General features: G+C 65.0%; 1 protein-coding gene across 1 annotated transcript in view; it reads right to left on the bottom strand.

Annotated features, from left to right (window-relative positions):
- The window catches only part of PLEC (plectin), a 97,580-nt gene that overhangs the window by 641 nt on the left and 83,312 nt on the right, over positions 1 to 13,627 (bottom strand). Inside the window, exons 59-73 of the mRNA XM_041406107.1 lie at positions 13,273 to 13,392; positions 12,837 to 13,006; positions 11,066 to 11,225; positions 7,758 to 7,955; positions 6,031 to 6,156; positions 5,620 to 5,763; positions 2,926 to 3,114; positions 2,447 to 2,561; positions 2,208 to 2,374; positions 1,709 to 1,871; positions 1,481 to 1,635; positions 1,325 to 1,399; positions 624 to 741; positions 283 to 467; positions 82 to 202 (exon numbers count right to left, since the gene is read on the bottom strand). Coding sequence (XP_041262041.1) covers positions 82 to 202; positions 283 to 467; positions 624 to 741; positions 1,325 to 1,399; positions 1,481 to 1,635; positions 1,709 to 1,871; positions 2,208 to 2,374; positions 2,447 to 2,561; positions 2,926 to 3,114; positions 5,620 to 5,763; positions 6,031 to 6,156; positions 7,758 to 7,955; positions 11,066 to 11,225; positions 12,837 to 13,006; positions 13,273 to 13,392 — 2,206 coding nt within the window. The remainder of the gene's footprint in view (positions 1 to 81; positions 203 to 282; positions 468 to 623; positions 742 to 1,324; positions 1,400 to 1,480; positions 1,636 to 1,708; positions 1,872 to 2,207; positions 2,375 to 2,446; positions 2,562 to 2,925; positions 3,115 to 5,619; positions 5,764 to 6,030; positions 6,157 to 7,757; positions 7,956 to 11,065; positions 11,226 to 12,836; positions 13,007 to 13,272; positions 13,393 to 13,627) is intronic.

The raw sequence follows: 13,627 nt of genomic DNA, 5'->3' as shown, positions 1-13,627 counted from the left end.
CGCGGCTCCAGCGCTGCGAGGGACGGGCACAGCGCACACCGAGCCCGGCTCCCCCGTGCCCCCCAGCCCCGCGGCGCTCACCTGGGGGTGCCACAGCCAGGCTCTCCTCAGCCGCGCTGAACTGCAGCTCGGCTCCGTCGGGCAGCCCCGAGCCCCGGGAGCGCGGACAGCGGTCCCCGGAGCGCGTCCTCCGCAGCACCGACTGCGGGAGGTGAGGGTCAGCGCCCGCGGCGGGTGGGTTGGGGGGGATCGGGACTTCACGGGGGGCTCCACGGCCCTTACCTTCCTGGCCAGGGGGCTGCTGGGGGCCGAGGCGCTGCTGTAGAGGCTGAGGCTGGAGTTGGAGCGGCTCGGGGACAGCACTTTGGAGGAGGCCGCAGATTGGTTGCCGGCACACCTGGCGGCGGCCCCGAAGACGTCGGAGGACAGGTACTTCTCGTTGATCTTCAGGTTGGTCCTTCCCTTCACTGGGGACAACGGAGGGGGCGAGTGATGGGGTCCCAGCAGTGCGAGACCCTGGGGAGTGCGCTAAGCTGTGCCCCCCATGGCCCCGCAGGCACCGCGCCGGGCACGGGGACCCCCCACCCCCGCACGAGTGCCCGGTGTGGGACCCCCACACCCACCTCTGCAGGGGTCGTTCTTCACCAGGAACTCGTCCAGGGCGATCCAGCCCCCACCCACCCGCACCATGAGGGTGCTGCGCAGGATCCGCACCATCCGCAGCTGCTGGGACTCCCCGAACTGCAGGGAGAGGGACGCTGGGGCAAGGTGGGGGCTTTGGCAGGGCTGGGCAGCGGGAAGGGGTGCCAGAGCAGGTGGCAGCACCCAGACCTGCCCCCCCCTGCGGCCCTGCCCTCCCACAGGGGCCGGGCTCTCAGGGAACGGGATGTGCCCCCTCCCTGCCCCGGCACAGGGGCACTGCAGGACCCCTGCATGGGGCACGGGGCTGTGCCCCCTCCCTGCCCTGGCACACGGGCACTGCAGGACCCCTGCACGGGGCTGTGCCCCCTCCCTGCCCCGGCACACGGGCACTGCAAGACCCCTGCACGGGGCTGTGCCCCCTCCCTGCCCTGGCACACGGGCATGGCAGGACCCCTGCCCAGGGCACAGGGCTGTGCCCCCTCCCTGTCCTGGGCACGGCAGGACCCCTGCCCGGGGCACGGGGCTGTGCCCCCTCCCTGCCCTGGCACACGGGCACTGCAGGACCCCTGCACGGGGCTGTGCCCCCTCCCTGCCCTGGCACACGGGCACTGCAGGACCCCTGCACGGGGCACGGGGACGTGCACAGGTGTCAGAGCAAGCCGGAACCCAGCTCGGCACTTACCCGGTACCTGTTGGCGCTGATCTGCTCCACCTGGAAACGCTTGGCGCAGTTGCACTGGGCCACCTGCCTGTTCACCTGCAGGGCACGCTCAGCTCAGCCCCAGGCGGGGTGCCCACCCTTCCAGTCGCCCCCCCACCCTCGCTGACCCCCCCACACCTCGTCCTGGATCTGATCGGCGTCGGCGGAGCGGCGCAGCGGGTCCCGGTTGGGGTGCAGGGCGCTGACGAACTCGTAGTAGTCGATGAAGCCGTCGCCGTTCATGTCGAAGATGGTGGCCACGGCATTCATCTCCAGGACGTTGGTGGGGAACTCTGTGGGGGGACGGGGACCGTCAGCCCCCCAGTGCCGGCCCCCTCAGCGTCCTCCAGCCCCCCCGGCACCCACTGGAGGCGAGGACGCTCTCGACGAATTCCCGCTGGCTGATGCGCCCGTCCTGGTCCCTGTCGATGCCGCGGAACACGTCCAGGACGCGGGACTTCATCTGGCTGATCCACTGCATGTAGCGCTTCCTCCAGACCCCGAAGTCAAAGTGCGCGAACTCCTCCAGCTGCGAGGGGCACAGGGGGGATGAACACCACAGCAGGACCCCCCTCGTGCCCCCCACGCTGTGCCCGCGTCCAGCCTCAGCTCCACGGCCTGGCTGCTCCCAGCCCTGGCCCTGACAAGGCTGCAGGGGGAGGGTCTCTGCCCAGGACCCCCCACTCTGTGGTGCACAGGGCTCCAGCAGCCCCTCTGGGATGTCAAGGTGCACCCATGGGACCCCCAGCTGCAGGGACAGGGTGACCCCATCTGCATCTGACCTGGTTGGGGGGCCCATGGGCAGAAGATGAGAGGAGCTACTCAGGACCCCCAGGGCAGGGGGACCCCTGGGTGGCAGCCCTACCTCCCGCAGGCGCTGCAGGGCCGTCTCCAGCCGGTACTGCCGGTCCAGGGCCAGCAGCCAGAGCTGCTGCCAGCGGTGCAGCAGCTGGGCCATGAGGGGGGTCTGGGGCTCCAGCCCCCCGAGCGGCACGGCCGCCGTGCCCTGCGCCTTCCCCCCGCTGCGGCGACCTGCGGAGAGCGGGGTGAGGGCGCGGCCGGGGGTCCCGGGGGATGTGGGGGGCAATGACGGGGGCTCCTTACGTGTGGCCAGTCGGCGGGTGGCCGGGGGGCCCAGATCCACCGCCAGCTTCCGCTTGCAGCTCTTGGTCACCTTCTCCACGTCAGGCTGCTTGCGGTTCAGCTCCTCCATGAACACCTGGGGAGGAGCAATGGCGCTGATTGCTGGCCGGTAGAGCCCCCCATGCTCCACAGCCCCACCATGATCCCCAGACCCCCCTGTGCTCCCCAGACCCCCGTGCTCCATATTTTTACCCAATTTCCCCATTTTCCCCCATTTCCCTCCTGTTTTTCCCCATTTCCGCCCAATTTTTCCCCATATTCCCCAGCCTCCCATTCCACAGCCCCCCCGTGCCCCCCAGCCCCCTGTGCCAAAGCAAGCACAACCCAGAAGCCCAGTGCTCCCCAAAGCCCTCGGTGGGGCTAGCTGTCGGCCCAGCTGTGTCGGGGTGTGTCGGGGGGTGCCGCGGTCCCCAGGGCCAGCCGGGTTCGGGGTCCCTCACCGCGTGCTGGGCGCTGAGCTCCTCCAGCTGCTCGGCCTCCTCGGGCAGCGGCTCCTGGTCGCGCAGCCCCAGCGCCTCCTCGGCCGCCGTGATCCAGTCCAGCAGCTGCTCCGTCTCCTCCCGCTCTGCCGCCAGCGCGGCCGCCTGCGCCCGCAGCCGCTCGCCCTGCTGCTGCGCCCAGCTCAGCACCTGCGGGGCGGCCGGGGCCCGTGGGGCGCGGGGGGCACGGGGATGGCACCCCACTGCGGGCCACAAGATATGGGGCAGGGATGGCACCCCGCTGCGAGCCTCAAGGTCCCCTGTCTGGGACAGCGGGCTGGGACACGGGGCAGGGATATGGGGCAGGGACAGGGGGCTGGGACACGGGGGTGGGACATGGGGCAGGGATATGGGGCAGGGATGGCACCCCGCTGCGAGCCTCAAGGTCCCCTGTCTGGGACAGCGGGCTGGGACACGGGACAGGGATACCGGGCAGGGACAGGGGGCTGGGACACGGGCGTGGGATATGGGGCAGGGATATGGGACAGGGATGGCACCCCACTGTGCGCCACAAGGTCCCCCGTCTGGGACAGGGGGCTGCGACATGGGGCAGGGACATGGGGCAGGGACATGTGGGCAGGGACATGAGGCAAAGATATGGGGCAGAGACATGGGGCAGGGACATGGGACAGGGACATGGGACAGGGACATGAGGCAGGGACATGGGGCAGGGACATGGGACAGGGACGTGGGGAAGGGACATGGGACAGGGACATGGGGCAGGGCTATGGGGCAGGGACATGGGGCAGGGATGGCACCCCACTGCGCACTCCAAGGTCCCCCACCTGGGACAGGGGGCTGGGACATGGGGGCAGGGACATGAGGCAGAGATATGGGGCAGGGACATGGGGCAGGGACATGGGACAGGGACATGGGACAGGGACATGAGGCTGGGACATGGGGCAGGGACATGGGACAGGGACGTGGGGAAGGGACATGGGACAGGGACATGGGGCAGGGCTATGGGGCAGGGACATGGGGCAGGGATGGCACCCTGCTGCGCACTCCAAGGTCCCCCACCTGGGACAGGGGGCTGGGACATGGGGGCAGGGACATGAGGCAGAGATATGGGGCAGGGACATGGGGCAGGGACATGGGACAGGGACATGGGACAGGGACATGAGGCTGGGACATGGGGCAGGGACATGGGACAGGGACGTGGGGAAGGGACATGGGACAGGGACATGGGGCAGGGCTATGGGGCAGGGACATGGGGCAGGGATGGCACCCCACTGCGCACTCCAAGGTCCCCCACCTGGGACAGGGGGCTGGGACATGGGGGCAGGGACATGAGGCAGAGATATGGGGCAGGGACATGGGGCAGGGACATGGGACAGGGACATGGGACAGGGACATGAGGCTGGGACATGGGGCAGGGACATGGGACAGGGACGTGGGGAAGGGACATGGGACAGGGACATGGGGCAGGGCTATGGGGCAGGGACATGGGGCAGGGATGGCACCCCACTGCGCACTCCAAGGTCCCCCACCTGGGACAGGGACATGGGGCAGGGACATGGGGCTGGGACATGAGGCTGGGACATGGGGCAGGGACATGGGGGCAGGGACATGAGGCAGAGATATGGGGCAGGGACATGGGGCTGGGACATGGGGGTGGGATATGGGGCAGGGAGACGGGGCAGGGACACTGGGCAGGGACTTGGGGCAGCACCAGGCTCCTGCTGGGCAGCTGGGGCAGGGCTGGGGGTGCTGCCCCCACATGCCGAGCGTCCCCAGGTCTGTGCTCTGTGGCCATGGCGGCTGCTGTCCCATTTTGGGGCGAGGGGGGTGAGGGGGGCAGCCCCAGGGCAGATCCAGAGCGGATCCTGCAGGTCCCTGCTCAGTAAGGGCTTTGTGTGGGATCGGCTGAACTCGCCAGACCAGTCCCAGGAGTGCCAGGAGCCTCTTACCTACAAACCCAGAGCAACCCAGGGAGGCTCTGGGCCGCTGTGGGAGCATGGTCTGGGGTGAGGGTCCCTAGGACACTGCCCCCAGATTCCCTGCCTCAGCTGCGTGGTGGCTGCCGTTGCCCAGGAATGAGCCACCACCATCCAGGGGGGCTGTGGAGGCCCCAGGTGACCCCGTGAGGCCACAGGGTGGGGGACCGTGGGGTGACAATAGCAAGGCCAAGACCCCCGGGGGCCGAGCACCCCCCAGATCCTGCAATGCTCTGGTTGGGGGGCTGCACCTGGCAGTCCCTGGTGGTGGGAGAGGCGTGGGGCAGTGGGACAGGTGTAGCCATGATATTTTATGAAAAAACCTTTGCTAGGATTTTTCCCTCCTGGGAAGCTGAGGAGCCTCAGGAGAGAGATGTAAACAATAACTATTGTTACTGTGCATCTTCCATTGGTCCATGTGGATTGTTTTCCATTGATGACAAATCACAGCCACCTGTGCTGAGGTGCCAAAATTTTTTTATGCATTCTGTTCCTGTTCTTCTGATGATCTTTTCCTCTCTATTCTTTTAGTATAGTTTTAATGTCGTATTTTAATATAAATTTTATCATAATATAATAAACCAACCTTCTAAAACATAGAATCAAGCCTCGTGTCTCCACACATAGGGTGTTCATGGCAGTGTGGGGCCATGCTTTCCCCAGGTTTGGGTGCCACTCTGCCCCCCGGGCAGGGATGGGGACGGGGCACCTGTCTCACCTCCTGGAAGCGGCTCTTGGCGACCGTGACCCAGGATTTGATGGTGATGACGGAGTCGGGGTGGCAGGTGCTGAGGATCTCCTCCCCCAGCGAGGTGATGCACTCCAGCTCCAGCTGCTGGCACTGCAAGGACTGCATCAGCTCCTGGGGGGACACGGACGTGGCACTGTCAGCCCTCCAGACTGGGGTGGGGGTGCCCAAATCTCCCCACCTCAGGGCACTTGGGGCCCCAAACCCCGTGGTTTTGGTGGGGTGGGACCCAACATCCCAAACCTCTCAGCGGTGGCACCCAGCATGCCACATCTTGCTCTGTGGGGATCCCACAGCCCAGCTGGGGCCGGCTGACCCCGGTGATGGAGGTGCTGGGGCAAAGCTGGAGCCAACCGGGGGGCTGGGGGGGCTGGCACCCACCTGCAGCTGGGCCTGGCACTCCTGCACGGCCGCCTCCTCCTCGGGGAACACTCCGTACTTGAGGGTCTTCTCCGACTCGGTCAGGCGCCCCAGGAAGGAGTGCACCAGCGTGTGGAACTCCTCCGCCTGCCACGACAGCGGGGACCCGCTCAGCGCCCACCCGGCACCCCCTGAGCCCCCTGAGCCTCCTGGGCAGTCCCTGAGCCCTGCTGGGCGGGCAAGCCCCTGGCACGGGCGCCGTGCCCAGGGAGAGCTGCTGGCAAGCCCACGGCGGGAGCGAGGGGAGAGCCCGCACCCCGCTCCGCACGCGGGCGGGATTTCCTCTGACCCTGCCGGGCCACCCGGGCACGCTGCACGCACTCACGCCCGCAACAGGCACCCGCAGCAGGCAGCCTGGCACCCGGCCACGGCAGCTTGAGACAGAACCGCACGGCCCCACGCAGCACCGCGCCCCGCGGAGAGCCCCAAACGGCACAGCCCCACGCCACACAGGCGGCCCGGAGCACTCCCAAAAACACTCCCCAAAACACGGCCACCCACCAGTGAGCACCCCACGGAGAACCCCAAAAGGCACAGCCCCACGCCACACAGGCAGCCCGGAGCACTCCCCAAAACACGGCCACCCACCAGTGAGCACCCCACGGAGAACCCCCCAAAACACGGCCACCCACCAGTGAGCACCCCCCAAAACACGGCCACCCGCCAGCAGAGCACTCCCCAAAACACGGCCACCCACCAGTGAGCACCCCGCGGAGAACCCCCAAAACACGGCCACCCACCAGTGAGCACCCCACAGAGAACACCCCAAAACACGGCCCCCCACCTGCTGAGCACCCCACAAAACACGGCCACCCACCAGCTGAGCACCCCCCAAAACACGACCACCTATCACCCCACAGAACACCCCCCAAAACAAAGCCACCCACCATGCCAAAGTGCATGGAAGTGCAGCCAGCCACCAGCCAAGCACCCCACTGAGACCCCCCCAAAACACGGCCACCCACCAGCCGAGCACCCCACGGAGAACCCCCCAAAACACGGCAACCCACCAGTGAGCACCCCTCAAAATACGGCCACCACCACATGAGCATCCCCAAAAGCTCAGCCACCCACCAGCCCAGCACCCCACACAGCATTCCCCAAAACACGGCCACCCACCAGCCAAGCACCCCAAAACACGGGCACCCCCCACCCAAGCACCCCACACCCCCACGTCCATCTCAGCCTCACCACAGGGGTGCTCCGGCTGCAGACCCCAACACGGGGGTTCCCCTGGTGCCCCCCGCCCCGGGGGCTCTCCCACTGACCCCGACCCCGGGGGTTCCCCTGCTGCAGACCCCACTCTGGGGGCTCTCCCACTGCCCCCCAAACCGGGGGTTCCCCCCCTGCAGACCCCAACCCGGGATTCCTCTGCTGCAAATTCCACCCCGGGCATTCCCCCCGCTGCAGACCCCAACCTGGGGTCTCTCCCACTGCCCCCCAACCCAGGGTCCCCCCACTGCAGACCCCAACACGGGCCCCCCATCCCGGCTGTTCCCCTGGTGCCCCCCAACCCGGGGGCTCCCCCACTGACCCCCAGCCCCAGAGCTCCCCTGCTGCAGACCCCAGCCCAGGGGCTCCCCTGCTGTAGACCCACACCCTGGGATTTCCCTGTTGCAGACCCCACCCCGGGGGTTCCCCTGGTGCCCCCCACGCCGGGGGCTCCCCGGCCGCCCCCCAGCCCTCACCTGCCGCAGCGCCGCCTCCAGCCGGGCCTGCTTGGACAGGGAGAGTTTGCAGACCAGGTCCCAGCGGGTGCTGAGCTCCTCCACCTGCCGCTGCAGCCACTGCGAGTCCACGCTGCTGCTGCCGCGCGTCAGGTCCCGCACCGAGCGCTTCAGCGTCTTGATGCAGCTGGCTCGCTTGCCCAGCTCCTTCTGGAACACCTGGCAGGCACGGCGGGACGGTGGGACAGGCACCCCACCACTGGGCAGGGCTCCCCTGCACCCCAAACGCTTAAAAAAGTGAGCACGGGGCTTCCCCACACCCCAAACCTTTAAAAAAGTGAGCACAGGGCTCTCCAGCACCCCAAACCCTTAAAAAAGTGAGCACAGGGCTCCCCTGCACCCCAAACGCTTTAAAAAGTGAGCACAGGGCTCCCCCGCATCCCAAACCCTCACAGAACTGGGAACTTTGTTCCTCTGCACCCCAAACCCTCACAGCAGTGAGCACGGGGCTCTCCTGCACCCCAAACCCTTTAAAAAGTGAGCACGGGGCTTCCCCGCACCCCAAACCCTTAAAAAAGTGAGCACAGGGCTCTCCTGCACCCCAAAATCTCACAGCAGTGGGCACAGGGTTCCTCTGCACCCCAAATCCTAAGAGCAATGGGTACAGGGTTTCTGTGCACCCCAAACCTTCACAGCACTGAACACAGGGTTCCTCTGCACCCCAAAATCTCACAGCAGTGGGCACAGGGTTCCTCTGCACTCCAAAATCTCACAGCAGTGAGCACTGGGCTCCCCTGCACCCCAAAACCCTCACAGCAGTGAGCACGGGGCTCTCCTGCACCCCAAACCCTCACAGCAGTTGGCACGGGATTTCTGTGTACCCCAAACCCTCACAGCAATGGGAATGGGGCTCTCCTGCACCCCAAACCCTCACAGACGTTGAAATAGGGTTCCTGTGCACCCCAAACCTTCACAGCAGTGGGCACAGTCTTCCCCTGCACCCCCAAACCCTCACAGCAGAGGGCACAGGGTTCCTGTGCACCCCAAAGTCTTACAGAAGTGAGAATGGGGTTCCTGTGCACCCCAAACCCTCACAGCAGTGGGCACAGGGCTCTCCTACACCCTAAACCCTCACAACAGTGGGCACAGGGTTCCTCTGCACCCCAAATCCTAACAGCAATGGGTATAGGGTTTCTGTGCACCCCAAACCCTCACAGCAGTGGGCACAGGGCTCTCCGACACCCTAAACCCTCACAACAATGGGCACAGGGTTCCTCTGCACCCCAAATCCTAACAGCAATGGGTATAGGGTTTCTGTGCACCCCAAACCCTCACAGCAGTGAGCACAGGGCTCTCCTGCACCCCAAAATCTCACAGCAGTGGGCACAGGGCTCTCCGACACCCTAAACCCTCACAACAATGGGCACAGGGTTCCTCTGCACCCCAAATCCTAACAGCAATGGGTATAGGGTTTCTGTGCACCCCAAACCCTCACAGCAGTGAGCACAGGGCTCTCCTGCACCCCAAAATCTCACAGCAGTGGGCACAGGGCTCTCCGACACCCTAAACCCTCACAACAATGGGCACAGGGTTCCTCTGCACCCCAAATCCTAACAGCAATGGGTATAGGGTTTCTGTGCACCCCAAACCCTCACAGCAGTGAGCACAGGGCTCTCCTGCACCCCAAACCCTCAGAGACGTGGAAATGGGGTTCTCCTGCACCCCAAACCCTCACAGCAGTGGGCACGGGGTTCCTGTGCACCCCAAACCCTCACAGCACTGGGCACAGGGTTCCTCTGCACCCCAAATCCTAACAGCAATGGGTACAGGGTTTCTGTGCACCCCAAACCCTCACAGCAGTGGATATAGGGCTCCCCTGCACCCCAAACCCTCACAGCAGTGGGCACAGGGCTCTCCTACACCCTAAACCCTCACAACAGTGGGCACAGGGTTCCTCTGCACCCCAAATCCTAACAGCAATGGGTACAGGGTTTCTGTGCACCCCAAAATCTCACAGCAGTGGGCACAGGGTTCCTCTGCACCCCAAAATCTCACAGCAGTGGGCACAGGGCTCCTGTGCACCCCAAACCCTCACAGACGTTGAAATAGGGTTCCTGTGCACCCCAAACCTTCACAGCAGTGGGCACAGTCTTCCCCTGCACCCCCAAACCCTCACAGCAGAGGGCACAGGATTCCTGTGCACCCCAAAGTCTTACAGAAGTGGGAATGGGGTTCCTGTGCACCCCAAACCGTCACAGCAGTGGGCACAGTGTTCCCCTGCACCCCAAACCCTCACAGCAGTGGATATAGGGCTCCCCTGCACCCCAAACCCTCACAGCAGTGGATATAGGACTCCCCTGCACCCCAAAATCTTACAGCAGTGGATATAGGGCTCCCCTGCACCCCAAACCCTCACAGCAGTGGATATAGGGCTCTCCTGCACCCCCAAACCCTCACAGCAGTGAGCACAGGGCTCTCCTGCACCCCAAACCCTCAGAGACGTGGAAATGGGGTTCTCCTGCACCCCAAACCCTCACAGCAGTGGGCACGGGGTTCCTGTGCACCCCAAACCCTCACAGCAGTGGGCACAGGGCTCTCCTACACCCTAAACCCTCACAACAGTGGGCACAGGGTTCCTCTGCACCCCAAATCCTAACAGCAATGGGTACAGGGTTTCTGTGCACCCCAAAATCTCACAGCAGTGGGCACAGGGTTCCTCTGCACCCCAAAATCTCACAGCAGTGGGCACAGGGCTCCTGTGCACCCCAAACCCTCACAGACGTTGAAATAGGGTTCCTGTGCACCCCAAACCTTCACAGCAGTGGGCACAGTCTTCCCCTGCACCCCCAAACCCTCACAGCAGAGGGCACAGGATTCCTGTGCACCCCAAAGTCTTACAGAAGTGGGAATGGGGTTCCTGTGCACCCCAAACCCTCACAGCAGAGGGCACAGGGCTCCCCTGCACCCCAAACCCTCACAGCAGTGGATATAGGGCTCCCCTGCACCCCAAACCCTCACAGCAGTGGATATAGGGCTCCCCTGCACCCCAAACCCTCACAGCAGTGGATATAGGGCTCCCCTGCACCCCAAACCCTCCCAGCAGTGGGCACAGGGCTCCCCTGCACCCCAAACCCACACAGCAGTGGGCACAGGGCTCCCCTGCAACCCAAACCCTTCTCGGCTCTGGGGCACACAACGCCCCAGTACCCAGTTTGAGGGTCACAAACTGGGGGTCAAGCAGGGGTCACCCCAGTGGGCAGTGCCCCGTCCTGCCCCAGAGGGAGGGCGGGCACAGCCCGGGGGGGCCCTGCAGCCCCCACCCCACCCACCTTGTGCTTGTCCACGAGGTCCCCGACCAGGTCGCGGTCCCCTCCGACGGGCACGTCCTCGCTGAGCTGCGGCTCGGCGCGGTACAGCCAGTCCATGAGCGCCTGCAGCGCGTCCGTGAACTTGCCCGAGAAGAGCAGGTTCTCCTCCAGCTTGTGCTGCCTGCCAGGGGCACGGGGCGCGCTGAGGCACCCGGGGGCACCGTGGGGGCACCCCACGGAGCCGCCACACACAGATGGCAGGGCCACCGTGGACTGGGATGGGTCCTGGTGGTGCCATTATGGACATGGATGGGTGCTGGCAGGGCCATCATGGACTAGGACAGGTACTGGCAGGGCCACCATGGACTGGGATGGGTGCTGGCAGTGCCACAATGGACTGGGATGGGTCCTGGTGGTGCCGTCATGGACTGGGATGGGTCCTGGTGGTGCCATCATGGACTGGGATGGGTCCCGGCAGGGCCACCATGGACTGGGACAGGTCCTGGTGGTGCTGTCATGGACTGGGACAGGTCCTGGCAGGGCCACAATGGACTGGGATGGGTCCTGGCAGGGCCACAATGGACTGAGATGGGTCCTGGTGGTGCCATCATGGACTGGGATGGGTCCTGGCGGTGCCATCATGGACTGGAATGGGTCCTGGTGGCAATGTTATGGATAGGGATGGGTCCTGGCAGTGCCGTTATGGACTGGGATGGGTTCTGGTGGTGCCATTATGGGTCCTGGCAGGGCCACAATGGACTGGGATGGACTGGGATGGGTTCTGGTGGTGCTGTCATGGACTGGGATGGGTCCTGGCGGTGTCATTATAGAGTGGGACAGGTCCGTCCTGACAGTGCCGTTATGGACTGGGATGGGTCCTGGCAGGGCCACCATGGACTGGGATGGGTTCTGGTGGTGCTGTCATGGACTGGGACGGGTCCTGGAAGGGTCATCATGGACTGGGACAGGTCCTGGCAGGGCCACCATGGACTGGGATGGGTCCTGGTGGTGCCATTATGGACTGGGATGGGTCCTGGCAGTGCCATTATGGACAGGGACAGTTCCTGATCATGTCATTATAGACTGGAACAGGTCCTGGCTAGCACCATTATGGACTTGGATGGGTCCTGGCCGCACAATAATGGACAGGGACAGGTCCTGGCAGTGCCATCATGGACTGGGACAGATCCTGGCAGTGCCATTATGGACTGGGACAGGTCCTGGCAGGGCCATCATGGAGTGGGATGTGTCCTGGCAGTGACATTATGGACAGGGACAGATCCTGGCAGTGCCATTATGGACAGGAACAGGTCCTGGCAGTGCCATTATGGACATGGATGGGTCCTGGCAGGGCCACAATGGACTGGGATGGGTACTGGCAGTGCCATTATGGATTGGGATGGGTCCTGGCAGTGTCATTATGGACAGGGACAGGTCCTGGCAGTGCCATCATGGACTGGGACAGATCCTGGAAGTGCCCTTATGGACTGGGACAGGTCCTGGCAGGGCCATCATGAAGTGGGATGGGTCCTGGTAGTGCCATTATGGATTGGGATGGGTCCTGGCAGTGTCATTATGGACAGGGACAGGTCCTGGCAGTGCCATTATGGAGAGGGACAGGTCCTGGCACTGCCTGAGACCCACAGAGCAAGCAGAGAACAGATTGTGCCACCCTACACCATTTCCATCCCCATTCCCATCCCATCCCACCTGCATCCCAACCCCTTCCCCATCCCCTCCCCATCCCCACCTCACCCCCGCCCCAGCGCAGTCCCTCCCGCGCCGTTCCCACCTCTCCGCGGCGTGGCTGCAGAGCGCATCCCAGCGCTCCTTCAGCTCCCCCAGCAGCTCCTCCAGCGGCTGCAGGTCCTGGGGCAGCCGCGCCCCTTCCCGCAGCGCCCGCCCGCTCCGCAGCGTCGCCTCGTACACCGGCCGCTTTGCCCGCAGCACCTTCTGGAATGCCTGCAGGGGCCCCACAGGTGGGTGTTGGGCCCCCCCCAGATGTGGGGGGGAGACTCCCCTCTTCCCCAAGGGCTCTGGGGCAGTTGGGATCCCTTGGCCCAGCACTCCCTCCCCAGGTGTCCCAACGCTGCAGGATGGCCCTGGGGAGTTGCCCAACCCTTCTGGCGCTGGTGTTCCCTCTGGGAGCTGGGGATCCCCACTCTGCAGCCCCCCAGAAGCCCAGTTCTGCACCCCCCCGTGCCAAGGAGCACAAGGGACAGCCCCACCTTGTGCTCAGCCAGCTGGCACTTGATCTCCTCCTGGCTGGTGGCAGCGTCCTGCGGCACCTCCAGGCTCTGCTCCACCTCGTCCATCCAGTCCAGAAGCAGCCGCCGGGACTCGCTGAACTGCAGCAGAAGGGGGGCCCGTGGGGGCTGAGGGGGGCACGCGGGGGCAAAGCGGGTCTGGGGCCACCCAAACGGGAGCCATGGAGCCACACAAGGGAGCGGCACGGCCTGGCCACCACCACGGGGCAAACCACGGGCCAGTACAGCACAGTGACAACGCTGGAGCCGCGTGGTCCCTTCCTGGCACGGCTGCCAGCAGGACCCATGACATGGGAGCAACAGTCACGGGATGGTT

This window comes from Onychostruthus taczanowskii, unplaced genomic scaffold (genome assembly GCF_017590055.1).
Source record: "Onychostruthus taczanowskii isolate IOZ18803 unplaced genomic scaffold, ASM1759005v1 scaffold240, whole genome shotgun sequence".
Taxonomy (NCBI): domain Eukaryota; kingdom Metazoa; phylum Chordata; class Aves; order Passeriformes; family Passeridae; genus Onychostruthus; species Onychostruthus taczanowskii.
This window is presented reverse-complemented; position numbering and strand designations above follow the sequence as displayed.